The 22406-nt window shown below is 49.7% G+C and overlaps 12 protein-coding genes across 12 annotated transcripts; 5 read left to right on the top strand and 7 right to left on the bottom strand.

Annotated features, from left to right (window-relative positions):
* Positions 1–1096: 1096 nt before the first annotated feature.
* N7477_009779 (LSB5 family protein) lies at positions 1097–2436 on the bottom strand (the record flags this gene model as incomplete). The annotated part of the gene is made up of 3 exons (XM_056971440.1): positions 1097–2153; positions 2204–2355; positions 2422–2436. The coding sequence occupies 3 exons, from the start codon at positions 2434–2436 to the stop codon at positions 1097–1099; spliced, it is 1224 nt and encodes a 407-aa protein (XP_056818419.1).
* Positions 2437–3068: 632 nt separating this feature from the next.
* Positions 3069–4295, top strand: N7477_009778 (3'(2'),5'-bisphosphate nucleotidase; the record flags this gene model as incomplete). Its single annotated transcript, XM_056971439.1, has 1 exon — positions 3069–4295. The coding sequence occupies one exon, from the start codon at positions 3069–3071 to the stop codon at positions 4293–4295; it is 1227 nt and encodes a 408-aa protein (XP_056818418.1).
* A 221-nt stretch (positions 4296–4516) lies between these two features.
* On the bottom strand, positions 4517–5061 carry N7477_009777 (mitochondrial 54S ribosomal protein uL6m; the record flags this gene model as incomplete). The annotated part of the gene is made up of 2 exons (XM_056971438.1): positions 4517–4890; positions 4953–5061. 2 exons carry the CDS (start codon positions 5059–5061, stop codon positions 4517–4519), a joined length of 483 nt encoding a protein of 160 aa, XP_056818417.1.
* A 657-nt stretch (positions 5062–5718) lies between these two features.
* N7477_009776 (alkene reductase) lies at positions 5719–6708 on the bottom strand (the record flags this gene model as incomplete). Its single annotated transcript, XM_056971437.1, has 1 exon — positions 5719–6708. The coding sequence occupies one exon, from the start codon at positions 6706–6708 to the stop codon at positions 5719–5721; it is 990 nt and encodes a 329-aa protein (XP_056818416.1).
* Positions 6709–7190: 482 nt separating this feature from the next.
* On the bottom strand, positions 7191–8431 carry N7477_009775 (uncharacterized protein; the record flags this gene model as incomplete). Its single annotated transcript, XM_056971436.1, has 4 exons — positions 7191–7544; positions 7635–8014; positions 8082–8187; positions 8270–8431. The coding sequence occupies 4 exons, from the start codon at positions 8429–8431 to the stop codon at positions 7191–7193; spliced, it is 1002 nt and encodes a 333-aa protein (XP_056818415.1).
* Positions 8432–9781: 1350 nt separating this feature from the next.
* N7477_009774 (uncharacterized protein) lies at positions 9782–11521 on the top strand (the record flags this gene model as incomplete). The annotated part of the gene is made up of 5 exons (XM_056971435.1): positions 9782–9862; positions 9912–10745; positions 10796–11017; positions 11065–11121; positions 11168–11521. 5 exons carry the CDS (start codon positions 9782–9784, stop codon positions 11519–11521), a joined length of 1548 nt encoding a protein of 515 aa, XP_056818414.1.
* A 681-nt stretch (positions 11522–12202) lies between these two features.
* N7477_009773 (uncharacterized protein) lies at positions 12203–12672 on the top strand (the record flags this gene model as incomplete). Its single annotated transcript, XM_056971434.1, has 3 exons — positions 12203–12215; positions 12272–12478; positions 12533–12672. The coding sequence occupies 3 exons, from the start codon at positions 12203–12205 to the stop codon at positions 12670–12672; spliced, it is 360 nt and encodes a 119-aa protein (XP_056818413.1).
* A 359-nt stretch (positions 12673–13031) lies between these two features.
* N7477_009772 (DUF2011 domain-containing protein) lies at positions 13032–14074 on the bottom strand (the record flags this gene model as incomplete). Its single annotated transcript, XM_056971433.1, has 3 exons — positions 13032–13382; positions 13457–13991; positions 14049–14074. The coding sequence occupies 3 exons, from the start codon at positions 14072–14074 to the stop codon at positions 13032–13034; spliced, it is 912 nt and encodes a 303-aa protein (XP_056818412.1).
* A 447-nt stretch (positions 14075–14521) lies between these two features.
* Positions 14522–15132, top strand: N7477_009771 (LAMTOR1/MEH1 family protein; the record flags this gene model as incomplete). Its single annotated transcript, XM_056971432.1, has 2 exons — positions 14522–14760; positions 14829–15132. The coding sequence occupies 2 exons, from the start codon at positions 14522–14524 to the stop codon at positions 15130–15132; spliced, it is 543 nt and encodes a 180-aa protein (XP_056818411.1).
* A 1335-nt stretch (positions 15133–16467) lies between these two features.
* N7477_009770 (E2 ubiquitin-conjugating protein UBC8) lies at positions 16468–17563 on the bottom strand (the record flags this gene model as incomplete). Its single annotated transcript, XM_056971431.1, has 7 exons — positions 16468–16604; positions 16664–16845; positions 16898–17012; positions 17066–17103; positions 17168–17218; positions 17271–17383; positions 17531–17563. 7 exons carry the CDS (start codon positions 17561–17563, stop codon positions 16468–16470), a joined length of 669 nt encoding a protein of 222 aa, XP_056818410.1.
* Positions 17564–18060: 497 nt separating this feature from the next.
* On the top strand, positions 18061–19441 carry N7477_009769 (ubiquitin-like protein ATG12; the record flags this gene model as incomplete). The annotated part of the gene is made up of 5 exons (XM_056971430.1): positions 18061–18140; positions 18207–18506; positions 18576–18991; positions 19127–19326; positions 19382–19441. 5 exons carry the CDS (start codon positions 18061–18063, stop codon positions 19439–19441), a joined length of 1056 nt encoding a protein of 351 aa, XP_056818409.1.
* A 98-nt stretch (positions 19442–19539) lies between these two features.
* Positions 19540–20643, bottom strand: N7477_009768 (3-methyl-2-oxobutanoate hydroxymethyltransferase ECM31; the record flags this gene model as incomplete). The annotated part of the gene is made up of 2 exons (XM_056971429.1): positions 19540–20160; positions 20209–20643. 2 exons carry the CDS (start codon positions 20641–20643, stop codon positions 19540–19542), a joined length of 1056 nt encoding a protein of 351 aa, XP_056818408.1.
* Positions 20644–22406: the final 1763 nt, after the last annotated feature.

The raw sequence follows: 22406 nt of genomic DNA, 5'->3' as shown, positions 1-22406 counted from the left end.
TTCGCGACCTGAATCTTTCTTACAGGTGGATGCCGAGGTCTGGTAGTGAGACTTTGGAGGAAATGTATGACGCTTCTGCCAACCAATTTGCGCAAGAATGCGCGTTTCGAAGATTTGCCGCTGCCTTTGAAGATCCACTTGAAGAGTTGCTTGATTATAATTTGTCCCAGAAGAAGTCTGGACTCTGTGGCCAATTCGGCTCTTTATCGCTCGATTGAACCATAATACATTGCGATTTATATAATTAACAAGCTCCGACCAATTTGAAACATCTTGATTACGATTGCCTATCCCTATATGGCTTCAAAAGAGGTCACTGGATGGTGTGTTATTCAATTCGAGGGCTAAAGAGCCGAATTGTATATAATTAGCTCATTATCGATGCGCCGCTGACCGATTGCCATGGAGACAGTTTCCTTAGTGTGACGATTATGTGGAGAATGTGATAATGACCCCTGAGTACACCAGCGTACGTTGAGTGATTAGTTACTGTATCCGCTTCAGGAAGTATCCCCAATGTTCAAAAGCTGAACTTTCTATATATTAGGAATCTAACATCGAGAAAAGATGGTAAGACTTTCTCTGACCGAATAGTATTGAGTGCAATTGATATAAGGTGCTAGGAATTCAAGGCGTGTTTGCCGTAACGGGATGGTCTTTTTTGAGTTCCGAATCACAATATTTGGTCGAATCGAGAGGATATCTCTCTGAGGTTATGGACAGCATTAAATGGACTGGAGATTATGAGGATGTTATAAGGGAGTTTGGTAAAGGGTCGGGAAGGCTGATTTAATGAGAATGGGGAACAGATGCAGATTTTGCATGGTTCTTACTCGTCGTTCACGACGTTTCCAGGAACGCCGTTCTGTGGATCTGTTGAATTGAAAGCTATGCACAAATTGCCGTTGAGAACTATGTACATCGTCGGGAAGCGAACGCAAGGATCACACATGTGCGCATCACTTCCGTACGAGGGAAACAATCTCATTGGGGTATGCAACGCTCGGGGCCAGTGCAAGAAAGCAAGACATCGCGATTCCATACGCGAAGGCGACTTATATTATACTTCTTTCCTATTCATGCGTTAGCACTCATATTAACAAATGGCCATTGGCAATACATACCAAGTATAGCCGTTCTTCCCAATTGCAGGGGTCTTGATGGCATTTCGGTCTCCGAATGGGTTGTCATCATCATCATCTTCTTCTTCCGACTCCGACTCACTCTCGCTATCCAGAATCCGTCGCGTGCCCTGCGATGCAGAGGCAAGAGAAAGGCTGACAGGTCGAGCTGGCCGTGGCGGCTTCGCAGGATTGATACTCAGCCCGTTGAAATTTTGGCTCATTTCTTCCTCCATTTCGGCCTTGGACCGCCAGTTGCCGGAGAAGACGTCGTCGTCACTATCACTGTCATAGTCGTAGCTCTTATCTAACACCTCGAATGCCATGAGAGCTGTGACTAGCTCCTCATTCGCATGAATCAATCCGCCCAAGAACTCCTCGCTTTCAATATGCTGGATGTACCGAAGAATTTGGTGTCGAAGCTTCTTGCACGTCTCGAATCGATTGATGCACTCTGCATCTTCGCTGATACGAGTTGTCTCACGATTGACAAGTTTCAATGCATTCAACAGATTCGTACTTGCAACGGACGCGGATGCAAACGTCTCTAAAATCTGTGGGCGCTCCCGTTCCAGGTTAAAGCTGCGGCTGTTGATCGACAATTTCTTCTCGGTCTTGTCCTTCTTGGGTTTGCTGGGTTTCTGCTTGGGGCTGCTCAAGGTCTTGGCGGGTCCATTGCCAGCTGAGATCGAGACGGTGTGTCCCATCGGAGGCTCATTGCTATTGGCACCCTCGCGTAAGACCTTGCTCCTGGCCTGGACGGCAGGCTGCTTGCGTTTCGGAAGCTGTTGGTATAGTGCTGTGATCTTGGCCATGCCTGGAGTATTCTTGTATGTCGCAGCCCATTGCCCAAAGAGTACCTTGCACTTTTGTTTAACTAGTGGATCTGAGACGGGGTCTGTTCCTGCGATACGTAGTCGTTCGAGCAGCGGTTCGTCGGCAAAATCGCGCAGGAACCGATCACCTGCATTCTGGATGAGAAAATCAAGGATTGTAAGGGCTCGAAGCTGTCGATGAAGGTTGCCATATTTTCTGAGGCTCGATTAGCTCTACGAACATAGCTTTTGTACTTCATAGCTCACAGCTTCTTGCGCAGAGCCCGACTGGCTTCTGTCGGACCGCTAGCTTGGATACGAACGACATCGATCAGATCGACGATACCGCTCGAGTCTTCCACTTCATATTGTTCGCTTGTGAGAACCTCGATCTGTACGGTCACCGCCGAGTAGGGTTTCTGGTGGTAGAAGCCCACGTTAGCCTGTTGGTCACGAGACCCCTTATCATGCCTCGGTCAACCTACCGATGACTGAAACATGGTGGATGAGAGTCAGGAAGGTCTGGCAACGATACACAGAGTGAGTTCAATGGATTTCCACAGCGATGAGCAATTTGGTTACCAACCTCGCTCAGTCCGTTACACTCCCCGCGCCAGAACAACGACAAGTCCGTATAGAACCCCGCACGGCTCGGAATAGTCCAGGGCTCCACAGGGATTGGAGGGGTCGCGTCGAAGAGGGTGACACCGGGTTGCAGCTGATTATATGCCGTAGAACCTCAGTCTCGAGCTGTGCTGAATGATGCGCGGGTCTTGGTCAATGGTGTTATCGGCAGATGGTGACGTCGGAGGGGGGATGTTAGCGCGAGTCGGGAGGTCGATCAACGGTCCAAGAGGTGGATGCGCAAATTTGCCCCTGATTCAGTGAGAAGCGGGCGCATAAAGCATGGAGCACAATTGGACACAGAACCAGAACAGAGATTCCGAGCAAAGATGAAACACAGAAACATCGCACACCAAAACTCAGAGTACTGACTTTTGACTCCCCGTGACTCTTGCAACCCAATGCGGTTTAGGGCGGGGAAGGACTGAGTCCATTTCACGCAAGTTACGCTGCGCTGAACACAGTAATCAATACGAGGCATATCTTTCTATTCAATTGAACCTCGTTCATGATCTCCCCGACCAGGACGGATTCTCCCCGCTCAAGGTCAAATTGGTTGCGCGTCCTGTCCCGCTTCATACTTTGCTCCACCCTCATCCTGGCCCTCAGCGTGGCTCTGAAGACCCGCTCCCGTCTGTCCCTCTTCCTTCCCTCCTTCTCACACCACCCCGCAGTCATGTCTTACCAGCAAGAACGTTACATTGCCGAACTCGCCGTTCAGCGAGCCTGTCTTCTTACCCAAAAGGTCTTTTTCGAGAAGGCCAAGGGTACTGTCTCCAAGGATGACAAGTCCCCCGTCACCATTGGCGACTTCGGCGCCCAGGCCTTGATCATCCAGGCCATTCGCAAGAATTTCCCCAACGACGAGATCGTCGGCGAAGAGGAGTCCAGCTCCCTGCGACAGGACAAGGACCTCAGCGCCGAAATCTGGCGTCTCGCTAAGGATATCAAGCTGGACGATGCGGAGAGCGACAATCTGCTGGGTGGACCCATTCCCAGTGAAGAGAGCATGCTGGACCTCATTGATCAGGGCAACAGTGCCGGTGGCCCCAAGGGCCGTATCTGGGCTCTTGACCCCATTGACGGCACTAAGGGCTTCCTCCGTGGCGGCCAGTACGCCGTCTGCCTGGGCCTGATTGTTGACGGTGACGTCAAGGTCGGTGCCATTGGTACCCCTAACCTCCCCGTAGACGACAATGCCACCCTCGACGCCAGCACTGGTGCCCAGCAAGAGGGTTCCTCTGCCAACGGTGTCCTGTTTTCAGCCGTCCAAGGCGAGGGCGCTACCAGCCGTCCTCTGTCCACCGGTACTCTAGCCCCGAGCAAGCCCATCTCCATGCGCCCTGTTGCCAACATCGCCGATGCTGTCTTCTGTGAGGGTGTTGAGGCCGCTCACTCCGCTCAGGGTGACAATGCCGCTGTTGCCAGCCTCCTCGGTATCACTGCTCCTAGCGTGCGACTGGACTCGCAGGCCAAGTACTGCTCGATCGCTCGTGGCGCCGGAGACATCTACCTCCGTCTTCCTGTCAAGAAGGACTACCAGGAGAAAATCTGGGACCACGCTGCCGGTGACATCCTTGTCCGTGAGGCTGGTGGCCAGGTGACCGATATCTACGGCAACCGTTTGGATTTCAGCAAGGGCCGGACCTTGGCTGCCAACACCGGTGTCGTTGCCTCCCCCAAGGCCCTCCAGGACCAGGTGATCGGTGCGGTCAAGACTGTGCTGAAGCTCTAATGTTGAACGAATTTGTTTTTAATTTGTCCTATACTCTGCCTTGGGTTTACGTGGGTCTTTTTATGAGGATCACGCTTGATGCGTACAAAGTACATCTGTGATACCACTTGGAGGAATTTAAAGGAAGAGAAAAGTACATATATGATTTGAAATAGAGTATAAGAATACACGGAACCAATGAATGCAATGTTCCTGAAAAAGCCAACCAATGCGCCGACAGACTATTTGATCTTCTTCGCCTTGAGCTTGATAGTCTCGCCGTTGACGAAGATACCCTTGCCCTTGTACGGCTCCGGCCGTCTCCATTCTCGGATCTCAGCCGCGAACTGTGTCACCGCTCTCTTGTCGACACTCTCTAGCAAGATACGGGTCGGTTGGGGCGTGCTAGCCTGGACGCCTTCGGGGATACCGAGCTCAATGGGGTGAGAAAATCCGACCTTCAGGGAGACGAACTTTTGTCCGGGGTAGCTGGGGCTGACGGTAGTCGCGGTATCTTCAATGGTGGCCCTGTAACCGACACCAACGAGACTCAAAACACAGATGTGGCCTTCGGAGACACCGGTGATATGGTTCTGGAGGAGCGCGCGGATAGTGCCTAGCATCAGAAAGTCGTTAGTGACGAGCAACCGCGCACGAGTCTTCGGATTCGACACATACCCCACATGGCACGCTGAGTAGGAACTTCCGGATCCACTACAGACAGTGTAGTCTTCAAGGTAGCTGCATCGTGGTTTACGTTCAAGAAAGAGGGAAGCTCGAGGGTCATTTCGCCTGTAAGCCAGTCGGGAAGGTTAGCTTTTAATTCGTCACGCCTCGGGGAGTCAAAACATACCCTTGGGACCCTTGATATGAGCTGCAAACTGAGGGACATCCTTTCCTCGAGCGCGGGAAAGCGACTTAGGAAGATCGACTAGAGTTAATGACACATCCGGGGGCACGGAGATGGGGGCGCCTCCGACTCGGGATTGCATCGGGGAGGTTGTTGAGAAGCATTGTGCGCGAGAGTGAGAAAATGCGGGAGTGAGGAAGAGCGGTAATGAGGCGCGCTGGAAAGGTTCCCGGAGAAGCTGCCGGGCGCAGCGTTGGGGTAAGAACGACATGATGTTTGGCGTGTTGGTTCGTTGCGCTGCGGCTTCGATGATTTTGTCGGAGTAAAATGCGGCCCCGATTGGGCTAGCGTTCACGTGACTGTCGCCATGATGGCCTGGTATTTCGGGCAGCCTTTAGCCGTTCATAGGAAAGGAACCTCTGAGATCTACGTATTGGGCTTCTACATTGAGCATTGGTAACTCTGAGAACATTGCGGGTCGGCGCAAGAATTAACAGACGGAATGCGGATGAATTGCCTGGTTGAACCCTCCACACACGGGTTCCTGCTAGTCAGGAAAGTATAGATACACCCCTTCAACAAGTCTTCTCCAGTCTACTTGCCAGATACCTTTCGCTGAATGGATAATCCCAATATCCCACTGCTGAATTGACGGCATAGAAATGTATCTCTGTGATACACACTGAGCTCCAGACCCTCCTTCATTCTGTACACAAGGTCCGGGTTGGAAATAAAATAACGTCCGAATATGACCACGATATTCTTGTCAGGATAGTTTTTTCGACAAGTCTCTGCGCTTCGTGATTCGACGAGGTGAAGATATGCGATATCTGCTTGGATAGCCTTTTGGATGATGTCCGTAGATTGTGAAATAGGATCCTCCATTCTCATACCCTGGAATGTAGACCAGGGGCTTAGACGAAGGCCGACCCGTTGAGGACCGATAGCATCGACAACAGACTTGATCAAATCATTGAGCATGCGAGATCTGTTCTCCACATTTCCCCCGTACTCATCTTGACGTTGATTGCTGGCATATTGAATGAACTGGTCAAGCAGATACCCATTTGCACCGTGGATCTCGACACCATCAAATCCCGCTCGGATGGCGTTCTTCGAAGCGAACACGAAATTATGAATGGTTTGCTTGATCTCATCCGCAGTCATAGCTTCAGGCACCACGGCGCTTTCCTCAATCGGAATGGCACAAGGTGCTACGATGGGTACGCCCTCCGTTCGAGCTACCTCGGCATTGGCAGCACGACCCATCGCGAACAATTGACAGAATACGTAGCATCCTTTGCCGTGAACTTCGTCGGTTATAGTCTTCCAAGCGGCGATTTGGTCTTCTCGCCAGAGGCCGGGTGCATGAGGATATCCACCACAGGTTGCTGAGATGAAAGTTCCTTCAGTGATGATCAGGGTGCCGGGAACGGCTGCCCTTTGACTGTAGTATTCTTTCATCAAGGGTGTTGGTACGCGGTCTTCAGTCGCTCGCAAACGAGTGAGAGGAGCCATTGCTATACGATGCGCAATTTCGATAGGGCCTATCTTCAGAGGCTTGAAAAGACGAGACTGAGACATTATTAAAGATATCTGGATCTCTGTTCTCGAATATCTAGATCTTTGTTCTCGAATATATAATAAGAAGAGACTCTGCTACTTGGACATCAGTGAAGTCCACCTATTAATACTTGGTTTGCCATATTTCGGTGTTGGGCCCTGCTACAGTGGTCGAATGCGTTCAGTAAGATTGTCATTGGGATATTTCCTAAAAGGGAACACAAATACTTCCAATTTGCGAAAGGATGATTAAGTTCCGCGATGCCAACAATAGCCTCATATTACTAACCAAAAAAGTTTATCTAGGTATGGGGGGGGACAATTGTCTCCGTGACTTTCTTTTACAACTTGAGGCAATAATTGCCGCCGCCAGACAAGGATCTACCCCTTTTTGGTCAATTCTAGAAGCAATCAGATCTCATAAATCATTTCGAGACCATGCATTTACTGGTCATTGCCGCCGATGACGACTCCTAGTTCTCAGCAGATAAGCCCAGTTTTGGTCAGCTGCTATTTAAAGTCTTTCCAAACTTCCACTCACGTAAAGAAAAGCTTTGAGTGAGCCGAAAATAAAGGTGAGTAGTCCAAACAAGACTTTCATTCCAAAATGCCTTGACTTGTGACTTGGATGCCTTGTCTGACCAAATGAACTGCCTGAGAAGTTCAAGTAATTCTGGCCATGATTTATATAGATCTTGAAGCCTGCTTCCATGCTCTGATTGCAATATTTCCACGTAAACGGACCTTATAGCCCCGCTGGGGGCAAGGGCTCCACCAATGTGCAAAAGCCATGCTAACAAATCAGGCCGATCATTCCAGACGAGATCATCGATCGCCTGTTGAAGCTTATGAAGAAGCTGAAACGAGAGATGAGACTAGGAGACTTGAGCTCAGCAAGATTCATTAAGACACAAAGGTGCAAGAACACAAGTCACGAACTGACTTACGGGAATGGTCGAGGTACGCCAAGTTTTGCAGCGCAGCATTGTTAAGCATAGATATGCTGCTAAATGACAAAAATCTGAGACAAGCGAGACCGTTGGCAAACTCACAAGCCTTGGTTGGATTGACGCTTGGTGGTTGTCAATATAAGATATCGTTATCACATCTTCTTTGCCGAAAAAGGTAGAGTCGCGGATGCATTGCAATGCAAAAACGTCTTTCAGCACTTCGACGAATTCCTCACCCAATAGATGAGCCTGTGGTTGAAATCCAGATGGCAGGGTAAACAACTTTGGAGAGAAAGGATCTCTTTTCCATTGAAGCTCAGGAAAGGTTGTGTGATCGATGAATCTACCAGACCCTGTCATGACCGAGGCATTCAAATCTCACCTTTTCATTGATCTTAGTAACAGGCGATCAACAACAATAAATCACCTACCAAAAAATGGCACGTTTGATGCCGTCGCTCAAATAGACACCTTTCCTTTGACAAATGTCAAGAAGCTTATATATTGCCCCCATATGAAGTTGAACCTGACAAGGCATTCCAATCCGAGCCTATGTGAACTAGATATCAGTCCTTGGTGGCTTTGCCTTTATAACGAGTTCCGTGACGAGGAACTAAAATATGCTAACCTACCTCTACACCAGCGAGGAGCAAAATGGCGCCTAGCGTCGACTCCGTAGTAGCGGTCTCCGAAGAGGTCATGCGTTGACGAAGGGAGGCCAAAACCTCGACCTTATACTGGAGACACTGTCTATTGAAGCCACCAGCAGTAGTATTCAATGCGAATGTGAGCATGATTGCATTCACCAGAGCATGATCATCAAGCCCTTTTCGTAGAATTGAGCGAAAGCCCTGGAGTACCAGCTCGTCTGAAACGCTTAAGATCGGCTCCGTGGCATGCTGTGACTTATCTAAATCATAGCTTATAAGTGATTTTGATGACTGAAAGCAGGCATGGGTATCCTACGGCAACTGAGCAATTCTCGCAATCTTGGCGACTCTGCAGCCAGCATCTGGAAAGGACCAGGCTCGCCTTCAGATGTGGAACATGATGACATGACAAGTCTTTGTTCCTGTGTCTTTTTGCTCAACGTTGGGCCAAGATTACTTCCTGAACAAGATAATAGGAAGTTACTACCCGATTTTCGCTGGAGCTTTCCTTTATTTGCAAGGCCTCTTGTTACAGCATGCGATCGGGCCCGACGCTTGGCTGTTGGATCATCTAAATTTGTCAATGGTGACAAAATGATACTGGCCATCTAGAGAAGGAAGAAATAGGTCAATACCCGGAGAAATCATCACAGTGCTTTAATCTCGTAACCTACCTGACCTGGGTGCATTGTATTCGGACATTGACGTGAATGATATTTGGAGGGTGGCGAGTTGCCCTTGTACACTGGACTGTGTGAGTGAAAGCTTCTCAGGAGAGATTCAACTTCATGCGATATTTTTTTTCTTGGTCACAAGAAGGTTATCAAGCGGTTGACTGTGTATTCATCTAGAAGATCCTTGTCGATGAAGGTGAGGGTGTGGATTACAAATCAATATGGCATTCGTGGGCGTGAACCAGTAGAGAGGTCGTGATCTCACGAACACCTTTACGGCATCGTCAAGGTTGAGACTTGTTGACTCGAAAAGGTGATATATCTCGATTCACAGTCAATTTGACTCGTCAAGTACACTGTTTTTCCAATCTGAAATCATCGAGTCTTTGGGCCAGAGCTGACTGCCGCAGTGTGAAGAAGTCGAACTCGAAGGTGAATTGGTTGTACAGCGCAACCTGTTGACGCACTGGAATGGCTCATCCGATTGACCTCTTACTTGTCAATCCGAAAGTAATGAATATCTTGTATATGTGAAGAGACCCACAAGGACAGTAGAATGAGAGAACCTTTCATATTCCCGATAGTATGCGTGACCATCCTGGTAGTCCCTGTGGCAGATGGTGACTTTCATATGGTTGAGTAATTCGAGGGACATTGAAACCTCCACTCTCTCTTTCCCCTTGGCTTCCACAAGTACTCTCAATGAACGTACCCTACCCATTCCTCATTCCCTCACGACCCTCAGGAAGAGCGCGGGCGCTGACTGAGATCGAAATCTGAAGCTTCGTCATCCAACGCGACATTTGAAAAACCCAGAAAAATGAAGAGGCTCTCATCAACTTGGCTGGGCCTTGCTCTGCTCCTGAGTGCTCTCACACAAGCTTCCAGAGACCCCGGTCAGGTGAACTTATCTGAGCGTGGTAATTTCTGCTGCGAAAACAAACCGCCAGGCTCTGCTGACGCTTCCAGTCAATCTTCCAGGCTATCTGGACAGGTGCAATGACAGCAACGCTATTTCCTACCTGATATCTAAAACAACACAACGCGACTCAATATACTCTGAGGCAGTTCAGCTCCTCGAATCCATTACTATATCGTCTTCATGCACTCGTATCGCAGCAACGAGGCTTGTGACCTCATGTCAGTCTTTTGGAGGCACAGCAAATGGGAATGATGAGCCTCAAGAGACCCTGGATCGCATTCGGTCTGTCTACGCTGCCCGCCTCGCGATTTGTGAACTCGAAGGTACAGGTGCCTCTGTTCCCGCGCCTTGCCTCCCAGTGACACTTTCACCTCCAGAATCGAAGATTCGATTCGGGTTCATGCAATCATCGAGTGTTCCTGACACCGGTACAAATCTAGTGCCCAAGGAGCTCCTTGAGCAGTGTCTCAAGGCATTAGAATCACGGCCCCAATGGTGGACCTCCTACAGCAACAGTAGGCAGAATGCAATGGTCATCTGTCAAGCTTCGCGGATCGAGGCTGAGAAAGAGGAGCTGCTGGATCTTCATCGTTCTATACTGAGAAGTAGCATCAAGCTGGATGAAGGAATTCACCAGGCTTTGCACAATGCCGCAACAGAAGCCTCAAAACATGATGCCTTTCTACAGGCTGTCCAATTGCTACAAAAAAAGCTTTTAACAGATATGGAGGCCAGTCAATCTTTTTTCCAGCAAACACTTGGAGGCTTCCTTCGTGAGATTGAACTTGGAATTGAAAGAGTCGCTGCTGTTGTTGCTTCGGCCCTAGGTTATGTGCAGGCAGAGACGGTGGTGCTCGAAGAGGTGAGAAAGCTCCTTTTGCATGCCTATTTGCATAACCTCACTCTCTACAGAACATTCAAAATGCCTCCAGTGAGGTCGACAAGCTCCAACAGACGCTGCAACTTGCGCACCAAGATGCCCTATCCAGGAGCGAGCTGGCTCTCCGCACACATGAAAACAACATTCATGCTTATCAAGAACTCGCTTCGTTACTACAACTATCACTTGAGTCGCTGGTTGAGACAGATATAGCAGGACTCTCCCAGAGTATAGGCAGATTCGATGCTTCCTTGGTATGTTCAATCTTCAAGTCTCAGGGGTATGACACTGAAAACAACAGGAATGGCTCACAAGCCGACTTCTTCTGATCCTCGAGCAAGAGAACCAGATAGCCGAAGTGAGTTCTTCAGGTGCCATAATTGCTCTTTTACTGAGGTCAAAAGCGACTGCGAACTTTAGAAACGACCATGGAACAATCGCAAGCGAAAGCCAATGAGCTGCAAAATGCGCAGATTATGCAGGTCCAAGCGCTCGCAGCTCAATCGCAGATTCAAAAGGAAATGCAACACAACTCGCAAGTCTCCCAAGCTTTGCTGGACCAGGCCACCACGGCTGCTTTCAATCTACACGCCCTCATCGACGAAGCCGCCACTAAATATAAGCGCATCCCGGATTTGCAGTTCGGCGGTCTCTCTACCTGGACCCTCGCCGGTGCTCTTCTCATCCTTATTGGAGCCCACAATATGAAAGCTGCCGTTAGTCTCTTTTTCCTGGTATTCGGTGAGCACCCTCTTTAACAACCCATGCGATCATTGGCTGACAGGATTGGAGGCCATTTAATGGTAGCATTATTTCTGCGTTTACTCTAGATATACATCTTATATCTGCTATTCACGGTTTATTGCCTGGTTGCATTCTTCACAGCGAGTGCATTTTTATCCTATAGGGATATGATACCCAATTAATACTTTATTTTGATTCAGATTCATGGGTACTCATTCGAAATTGCAGTCTCCACATGATACTGTTGTTTCGAGGCAGCTGTAGAATTGATTCGAACCCATTGGCTAGCGTTTTCGGATCAAACTAAGCGCCGGCGAAGTGGAGGCCCCGGGACACTATAGTGACGTTTCACAACCATTATTAGAGGCAGCACAGCCACGCGAGCTGTCAGTGCCAAGATGAGACTGGGCGGGGCCAAGAAGGATCCACCGGAGCCAATCAGATCCATGGGATACCTACTATTGACCTCGACTCGTGTTTATCACAGCCCCTGACCATGATCCGGACCCGAATGGGCGTAAAGTCAATAATGAATCAATTTGCAGCATGGATTAAACTGATAGACTGTCACGTGGTTGAGGTCTGGCCTGCGCTGGTGTTAAGAATGCCGTGATGCCAGTCTATTTACTTCTTCTACACTCCGTGATAGTACCAACCACTTCGTTCTCGGTTTGATTCTCACGACCAATATCATCATGCCTGGTGTTCGTAAGTTTCCTATTGGTACCCCTTATTCTTCTAATATCGTCTTTCTAACCCCGCAGCCCCCAACGCGTTTGCCAACCTGAAGAAGGGGCTCAAGGCCATATTCCGCCGCAAGAAGGAGAAGAAAGAGAAGAAAGAGAAAACTGAATCCAACCCTCAGGAGACTCCGGCAACCACAGAGGCTCCAGTTACGACCACCACCGCCGCGGCGCCTGCTGCGGAGCCAACTCCAGTTCTGGCCCCGGCTCCTGTCCAGGAGTCCACTGGTAAGCAATACCGTGTCTGACATTCAATGAACAACAACTGAGCCATCACTTCAGAAGCCACGGCATCATCCGAGGTGAAGACCGAGGAGCCCACTGCCCCCACCGAAGTTCCAGAGCCCAAGGTCGAAGCTTCCAAGCCGGAGACTCCTGCGGCCACCGATTTGCCGGCCACCGCAGCCAAGACTGGTGCGTGATGTGATATTTATGACACAGGAATCAATACTAACTCACCAAAGAGGAACCGGCCAAGTAAGGTGCTCATACGCCGCTTTTAGGACGAATCAACACACTCTCTTTTCCTTCTCTCAGCGCGCCTTCAAGGCCGCTAAACAAATTCCCCACATCAGCTACCATCACTTTGTCTCCTTTCTTTGCGTTGACTTTTTTTTTTATTGGAGTGACCATGGCCCTCTACTTGTAATTAATAAATACCCCGTTGCACTGGGCTATCGCCGTGCACTCGCACAATTAACTTATTTTCGTTTCTGGAGCGTTCTGAGTCATAGGGGTATCATGGATTGTTTATTCGCTGCGATCACTATAGACATAGCCCTCACTCGTCTGACCCAGACGAATCTCCATCGGCGCTTACCATGGAAACATCTTCACCGTTGGCAGCAGCTTTCGCGGCCTTCTCTTCACGCGCCTTCTGTCGGCGCTTGAGCTTGCGCTCGCGGTTCTTGCGCGTGCGCTTCTCTGCTTCGTTCTCTTGGGCTTTCTTGGCCGCTTCGATTTTCTTACGCAGTTGAACGCGACGCTTCTTGCCGGGCTTCTTGCGTGTCAATGGTGATTTCTTTACAGGCGCGCCCTCCACCACGTAAATTGGGATGTCTGTGGATTTGGGAGGGAGCTTGGTTTGGTGCCGCTTGAGACGGGTCACTCGCCATGGAAGATGACATCCAGGCTATGGGATTGTATTAGCTTGTATACAATGTTTGACTCCCGGTTGTTAGGTCGGGAGGTCTGGATGTGACTTACCCAAGGCTGGGACTTGGCCCATGTGGTGATATGCTCTCCGCTCACCGCCATCTCTTCGAATTGTCGCCTCCTTTCCACTTCTTGTTCTTGATCTCCGACGTCTTTGAAACCATACAAAGACGGGGTAGAGAAGTAATATTGCCAGCCGCGGAAGGCCTTGACGAAACGGCCCTCGGAGGGGTTTGCGGGCGAGGGGGAACGCAATCGAATGCGCAATTTTTGGGTACCGCCGGTTTCTTTGCCACTTTCTTCGACTTTATCCTCTGTAGATTTATCTTCTACCTCAGTTTTGGTGGTTGTATCCTTGGCTTTGGCAGGTGCACTGAACAAGCGGAACTCGAACTCCTGCTCTTCATCCTCGGCGACGGCAGGCTGCTGGGCATCCTTGGTTTCTGATTGAGTAATGGTGGTTCCAATTAAAGCATCGAGATTGAGAAGTTGACCGAGTCTAGCTTGGGCATCTTGGATGGCGGATTCGTCGACCGGGGACGGAGAGCGGGATGAGGAGGGCGACTGAACTTCATCGCGACGTACGCTAAAAGATTGAATGAGCGTCTTTCGTCATTCCATAGGGGGATTGAATGCAATATACCGTTTCGCATTCGGTAAGTCAAACATGGTGGGTTCGTGTGTGTCAACTCCAGTCCGCGAAGAGTCGTTGACAAGTGGACGAAAAAGTTGCAGTACTTAACTCCACGCAGCGGCCACGCACCACCTTATCAACGTCCGATGACATCGCACGGACTCTCCTTCCCAGCCTCAAACTTCTACTTACGCTATTCTTTTGCCGTTTCTGTTGCTCACTCTGCACCCACACTCCTTACCCCTCCACCTTGAGCGTCCGTTGTCGCACTTCATCAAAGCCCCTACTCTGAAGGGGAATGGTCCCACCTCGGCTTCGATAATTGGGGTGATTAATCCCTCGTGCCCATTCGCATCGTGCGCCATTATACCGCAACCCTTCATAAATGGGTGTCTGTGCTTCATGTCTAGGTGGCAACCGCCACGAATCTCCCGAGGTGAGTTGAGTTGAATTCTGGCTTGAGTACGGCTCTGCTGGACGCTATGTTATTCAATGCGTACTATCGGGGTCTCATGCGCGATGCCTGGAACGCATGTCGGATACAGAGATATTCTAACAAGACTCTTCAGCCTGAATCTTCGCGACTTCTCGAAGATGACCCCTACCAGGCGGGGTACGGCTACGGAGCCCTCAACCATGCTCAGCAGGCCAACCAGCCGGATCCGGAATACGTGAGGCGCGAGCGGGAGGCATTGGATGCTATCTGCCAACGGACTTCTGAGTGAGTACTTCGAACTCTTCATTCATTCCAATGAGAAAGTTTCTTTTTGCTAATTACTTCATGTGTAGCTCCGTCATTGACATTTGGTCCCTGCAACCACAACCTCATCTTCTTCCCCAGGCAACCCTTCACGGCCCGACCTCCGCATCTGCATCTCCAACCCCCGAAGAGGGCTCGCAGCTCACCGTATCTGCCGATAACATCTCTCAACGGAGTCGGCCGACATCTGGCGGCACTGTACCCAAACATTGGGGTGAGGTCGTCATCAACCCAAGCAAGAAGCGCTCCCGCCAAAACTTGGACACCGGCAACGATTCCGCTCGCGATGTCCGTGATGTCCGCGATGTGTTCGGTGTGCTCAAGGTGAACTAAAGATTGACATTCAATGCGAATCACTCTTTCGCATGACAACGATGGACATGAAGGGTTTGGGGGACTTATTATGCAGAGGAACATACTTCACAAGACTTCCTGCCAGGACGAGTTTGCGCCGTTGTACTTTTGACTCTCTTTGTTTTGGTGGTGCTTTTTCAATTTTTCTTTTCATGCATGGATCGCCGGTCGACTGCTCGCACATACATAGCCGCTCACTTGCCTTCGTCTTGGTCTGATAATACCCATGGTGCAGGTTCTCTTAAGTCAGATCTCTTTTCCTTTAACTGTCGAGATTCTTTGGTTAGCGGTCTCAATGAGGCTAGGTAGTAAAGCACTGCTCTTTTTTTTTTTCAACGTTTCCCTCGTTGCATTCTTATCATATTTTGATGCGTCTTTTGCCCTGGTCAATAATTTGGTTCTATTTCTCAGAAACATTCATCTCCTGACGTTTCCTTGGTCTTTGGGTAGAGCCTGAATGAATGGATATCCAAGATCTGCCTTCAGCATGCAACATAGTAAACCCCCCTCGACAGCTATGGGTCAATGAGCAATCTAAGGAGGTGCGAACATTAGTGCTCACGGTCGGAAGGGTCTCATTGACAGTAAAGATCCGCCTTCACTTGCAGGGGTGCAACATGCACCGCCCGTAAGAAGGACATCTGTCAACTATTCTACTCTTGTAACGCCAGAACCTCGGCTTTTGTCTTCTAGAGAGTTGGGTCCTGCAAAGGCTTCTTAGCAGCTGCTTGGTCAAGTCGGCAACGGTGATGTCAAGAGGCTTCGGTCGAGTCATCCTCATGTTACGACGTAACTTTCTTGATCCGATCGAGGAAAAGATGGTGCTTCGAGAGTTTCCATTTTTTGCTGGTATATCAGATGTACTATTTCGAGGTTTCGGATTATATCACCTCAGCGTTTTGTTTAAAGGCTCTATTCTGATCTGATAAACGATTACACGATTGTACAGCCTAAGTGAAAGTTTTTGCGGCTCTTGAGGCTCAAACACCGGCATTCTCTAAACGGAAGTGACCCAAGAAGAAACAATCCACTTGGTGAAAAAGCGGACAATACCGAGATAGTCAGCACTAGTCCACTGGTTCAACAGCCTCGCCAATACCAGTATGATCCATCCCTGACTCCACCCATAAGCATAACAATGCCGAGCTGCACCACAAACCAAAAAAGAAGAGTGGGGAAATAAGAAACGCCACGTGAAATGAAACGCCCGCTGATCTTGCTCCCATAGGCAACAAAGGTATAAGAACTACTTGGGGAATGCAATATGTCCGTGCAGATCCGAGTTGACCAGACTACTGGCTGCAGATGAGACCTTTAGACATCGTCCATTGCGCCGGCGGGCTCTTCGCCACCAGAATCGTAGCTGCCCGCGGAACTGAGCTCGTCCTCGGACTCAGTATCTTCGCCTGCTTCGTCAACGGCTTCCTTGCTAGCGTATTTGGCGACGTATTCTGCATAGGATATTTAGTGGTTTCACAAGGCAGCGATGATGGCCGATTGCGCTACATACCCTTCACCTTCGCCTCGTAGCCCTTTGGTTCCCGCATCATCAATGCCGCAGCTTCGCCGTTGAGAGGATCGGAGGGATTAGGGTAGCGGAGTAGTTGAGGCAGAAAGACTTCGAAGATGTTGATCATGTCGTACATGGGTGACCATGTTTGGTTGATGACATCGAGACAGACAGAGCCGGACCTGGGTGATATTATGAGTAGGCATTCGGGAACGCCGGGACCATTCAACTCACAGCTCATCAATATTAGGATGGAAAATGCGATTGACGAATCCTATGCTGGGGCTCTTGTATGGGTACTGATCGGGCAACTCGACGTGGATTTTCCAATGACCACCTTGAAATGGTGCTAAGAGAGGGTAAATATGATGCGATTCCAATCAAGGACGAGCAAGAACGTACTCTCTTCGGGACCCTTGAAGCGCACATAGAATTCTTGCCTGCGATGAGGGGGAATCGAATTAAAATGCGCCAGGGAATTCGCCACATGGATTTAGTACATACACTAGTGTTCGATTAGCATTTGAGCAAGTTGTCCGTGAGGCCATAGTACTCCTTACTGTTGTCATTCACTAAAGTCACTTCATAGTCACTCATGAGCCTATACCCTATCATCAGACATGTTCCAACAATCAAACATCGTGGGTCGAGTTCATGGTCTTTGGTGCCGTAGAGTGTGATCAGGTCGGGAGAGAGGAGGGGAACTGGCGGGCATACATCCTTGAGAGAAGGTTAGCAAAAAGGAGCTTCACAAGCTCAGTGAGAGTTCTAAGCATACTTCATGACCTATGCGAGCAACAAAAACCTCGGTATTAGCATTTGCGGGGACCCTGGTGCCTTATCGGAGCTAGCTGATGGGGAACTCACATCTGTCTCGATTCTTCGCTTAGGACTGGACATGTTTGCTGTTTGTCACCGGCGTGGAGTTCTCGTGTGGACTGAGTGGTTTTCAGATGTGAGAGCTGGTATTGCAAGAATCGGAGCGGTATCGTAGAATGAGGTCACTGGTCGAAAGATTACCCCCAAATCGAGGCGGGGAAGTAAGGAAGCGGGGCAGGGAGCCGGGTCAGGGTCGACACGAAAGGTATGTGAGAATGGTATGTCGAGGAACGGACGGTAAAGCAGGGTAGCAAGTAATACGATCACCGCAAAAGACAGTAAAGGAAAGGAAGGAAGAGGGGGAGTTGGAGTGGTGATATGATGGCTGGATGACTCAGCGCTCGACGGCACGTCCATGGAAACCGCTGTTCCTATGCTTTTGATTTCTTAAAGTACATATACTATTCACTCATGATTGTATCCTTGGTTCCTTTGTGTAATGTCACCATTCCCGCCGCCTGACGCGGGGCACAAGCAGGTTCGCGCCGACGTATTTAAACTGCTCACAACCAGACACGATGCCGACCTCGGTTTTGCTGAGGGCATCGCCGATCTGGGGCATTTGGGCCGCGGAGTGGACTTTCGATCGGGGCTCCAAGTAGTCTCAGCCCTTGACTTTCAGACCATTTTTGGAGACTCGGTTGGCCCGTATCTATTATAAAAGTGCTCGTGAAGAGATTATCGTGGACTATCGAGATTCTTTTACAGGGCTTGCAACCTCGTGGGCTCTGAGGACTGCTCTGGTTTTTGGACTGCTCTTCGTTGTTCGCGGCATTTGCCAATTCTCCGAGAAAAGGTCTCAGGCTTTCATTGACGCCGGTCTTGTAGTGGGGATCTCTGCATTCATTATTGGTCTGATTGACGGGTTTCACGTTATCACTGGCGGGGCAATAGCCTCAGGCGGATGCGGAGCTCTTCTTGGCTGGATTTCAATTTTACTTGATATCGCCCAATTACAGGAGCGGTGAATTAGACATAAACATGTAAAGCAAATGAAGGACAAATACAGATGCGCATCTAGCACGGAATGTAGCGTGCTGGGTGGATTTGGACTCGGACAGACGCAAATCAGCCATGGTTCCGCGCTCCTTTCCCACCCGACTTTCTCCAACTACTCATCCACCCAACCTATCCACAAGATCAGGAACACGAAGAAGGCTCAAAAATTGAAGTTCTTGGCCATGGATCCTTCATCGCCTCTAGAGCGCTCCGCGCAAAACTCTTCCGGCAACCAGCCCGGATCGAGTACTCTCTCACATCGTCCCAGCCCAGGCCGCCAAAGCCAACGGACAGATTCGGACTCTCCAAGCAGGGGAGATGGGCCGATACCTGACGATAATCACGGTGCCGACTTACCAATGAACATGAGTGCCTCGGTGATGCTGACAGGCCTCCCCCGCGATGCGCATCAGGCCTTGGCCGACGTGGAAGCTATCGATGCTGGCAAAGGTACGTCCAGCTGCACTTTCGTGTCATTTTTTTCTCCAAAAGTCTCCCCTGCATGTTATCTGCGTATTTTTCTTTTGCGCAAGAGTCAAATTTTAGTTACTCCGTCCCTCGACTAGTCAAGTAACACTTATGCAGTCACTGTGCGGTTCCAACCGCTGCCATCTGCCCCGATACTCAAGACTCGGGTGTTCAAGATCAGCGCATCACAGAAGTTTGAAACCGTGGTCAAATTCCTTCGAAAGAAGCTGGACTGCAAGGATACGGATTCAGTCTTTTGCTACGTGAATAGTGTCTTCGCTCCAGGACTAGACGAGGGCGTCGGCGGATTATGGCGAGTGCGTCACGTCACATTCTCCATTTTTGACGGAACTCTACTGATCACAAATACAGTGCTTCAAAACAGATGATCAATTGATCGTCGCTTACTCAATGACGCCGGCGTTCGGCTGAACAGGTGGCATCACCGCCAAATCCGAACAAATGAACAAGCTTTATGCACAGCAGATGGCCTGATCCAAGAACATGACAACAGGGCATTATATAAATCATTACTGACGATCCATCTCCTCGACTGCCTTTTCAAACTCCGCTAGCTCCTCCTTCGAAATCGGATAGGTGTATTCTTTTGAAGGGAAAGCGCGGGATTTGACTTCGTCACGGTACTGTGTGATCCCGCGGGCCGCTTCACTCCACACATCAGCGTACTGCTTGACGAATTTTGGCATGAACCGGCCGGGCTCGAAGTTGCCGGTCATATCGACCTGGACAAGCACTTGACCGGAGCAGCCGTTGCCGGCGCCGATGCCTATCGTGGGAATCTGGAGTTTCGATGTGATCAAGGTTGCAACCTCCTGCGGCATTGCCTCAAGGACAAGCATGAAAGCACCGGCTTCTTGCATAATCCTGGCATCCTGTAAAAGCTGCAGAGCACCCTTGCAGGTCTTGCCCTGGACTCGGAAACCACCCAGCGCATTTTGACGTTGGGGTGTAAGGCCAATATGGCCCACGACCGGAATGCCAGCCTGAGTAATGCGCTTAATCGTCGGACTCAGCTCCTCGCCACCTTCAATTTTCACCGCATGGACATGACCCTCCTTGACAAGACGAATGGACGATTGCACGGCTTGCTCGGGGCTCACCTCATAGGACCCCATGGGCAGATCACCAACCTTCACAAGTCAATACAACCCCTCTCAAAGCATGGTGGAGAAACTTACAATAAACGAGCTCTTCGCTCCACGAGCCACACTGCGACAATGCAAAATCATATCATCCATTACCATCTCGGTTGTGTTCTCCAGCCCCATCGCCACCATCCCCAAGCTATCTCCTACCAGCACAACATCAATACCCGCCGCCTCGGCTACATGAGCACTAGGGAAATCCCATGCCGTGATCATAGCAATCGGCTCCCCCTTCTTGTACAAGTTCTTCAACGTCTGCATGGTCACCTTCTTGCGCGCATTGGTAGTCGGTTCGGGTGAGTGATACGAGCTGTGTCGGACCTGGGAACGCGGAAAAGAGGGCAGGATGGATCGAGAACCACGAAGGGATCGAAGTTGTCGAGGCGCAACACGCAGCGTAGCCGTACCAAGAACCGAGGGGCAAGTCAAGACAGACCGCGAAAGCGACCGCAGGGCTGGATTTGCCATGACGTTGTGATATGGAATGGAGAGCCGGACAGGAGGATCACGAAGTATTTATCCCAGCTTGAAATCGGAAATCAGGCTCAAAGACCTCTCACGGCAATTCCTAGTAGGGTTGGTGGTCGGCGGAGCTGCGAGAAGCTGCAATGTCGTGGGGATGACCTCAACAGGCCGAGGCAAAGCGGCAGAACGAAAGCTAAGAGCCGAAAGCCCAAAAGAAAGACTGATGCAAAGTCAGCTTTTCCCGACAGCGCAGTACACTTCTTATATACACCAGCGCTCATTACACTTCCTTCTGTCCGGATGTTTCGTGCTGGGTTATGCGGCGTAGACGGGAGCATCTCCGGGGAAAAACAAAAAATAGTGCCAGGGCGTGTTGAAGAGTATCGCCGAACAGCTGGGTCAGAGGTTCGGCTTTGCGCAGCTCTGGTACCACGTCATTCCAAGACATGTAAATAAGTTTCTTAATTTCAAATTGTGCATAGTAGCATGTGTTCTATCTCGTCCTATAATGAATCATAGCCTGGTGCTAATGCAGAATGCGATTGACGCTGTTGCAGACTCACCGCCTCCAATTTGCGCCGAGGTTCCTGCCGTTTGGGGCTAAGTGCGGAGGGGTACAAGACTGTGTACATGTTTGAGTCGTAGTTATTCTCGGACCGGAAGTGATGAGGTTTACACATTAGAAGGAAAACTTTCAGGGAAAATCTCTCTGCTTGATTCTAGGCTCGGAGGTTTTTATTTCACCACCAGAAGGCAGAGGCCAAAGCGACATACCCGACGACCTACTTGCGGATCAGTACTCCAGTCATTGAATTTAGTAGTTGACTGAGAACAGGTTCATACTTGGAAAGCAACAACACACGGTGCCTAGGCGACTTACTGGTCCTCATACTTTCCCTGTAGGTCTCTCATCCGGTTCCTGTAGGTGTCGGTGAGGACTCGACAACTTGCAAGGTACACTCGGTGATCCTCACATCGAGTACTGACTCAAATTCTACCCCACGGGCGATCTCTGACACAGACATACACGAAGTGATAAGTAGAAGCAATGGGATGATCAAGTTCATTGGGTAATACTGCGGTCAAAACAAAAACGGACATCAAACTCCGCCACCAGCGCCGGGTATGACCATCCACTGGGGAAAGGACACCGCCGCATCAAACATGAGAAGATAAGAAACAACTAGATAAACGAAACAGTTAGGCCCGCAAGCTTCGTTGACATATGTAGCCATGTAAATAAAATCAATGCACTGCCTTCCGCCTTCCATGCTTCACGATTACAACATCCATATACCACATGCCATGCCTGGTGCTTGACTTGTCGGATAGGGGGGGTCAAAGACAAGCAGGCAATCTCCACCACCTGGCCGTCAGAAAAAAGAAAAAAGGGTGAGGTCATAAGCCGGGATGATCTCGACTACCGTTGCAGAAAAGACGTGCGTTTCTGTGATTTGGATGCAAAATGTTGGGTAAGAAATACAAGGGAGAAGTGAAATGAAGTGGTAGGAAAGGTCGTAACGAGTGGACAACCTCCGCCCAAGGGAGGTCAGAGCAGGAAGCAATCGGAATGCAGTGCTGTCGATTGCGTATTGCTGATGCGAGGCGAAAAGAGAAACTCCACAGTATGCGAATATGTCGATGCCGGGGTATGTGTATGCAAGCCATCACTTCCAAAGGCATGGCACCATCACCGAAGAAAAGAATACATAGAAGCTCGAAAGAGAAGAGAAAATAAAAATAAAATCCGACAGAGGCCATTATGT

This window comes from Penicillium maclennaniae, assembly GCF_028827695.1.
Source record: "Penicillium maclennaniae strain IBT 15551 chromosome Unknown utg000008l:1.0-3552695.0:1.0-3555053.0, whole genome shotgun sequence".
In the NCBI taxonomy this organism is placed as follows: domain Eukaryota; kingdom Fungi; phylum Ascomycota; class Eurotiomycetes; order Eurotiales; family Aspergillaceae; genus Penicillium; species Penicillium maclennaniae.
This window is presented reverse-complemented; position numbering and strand designations above follow the sequence as displayed.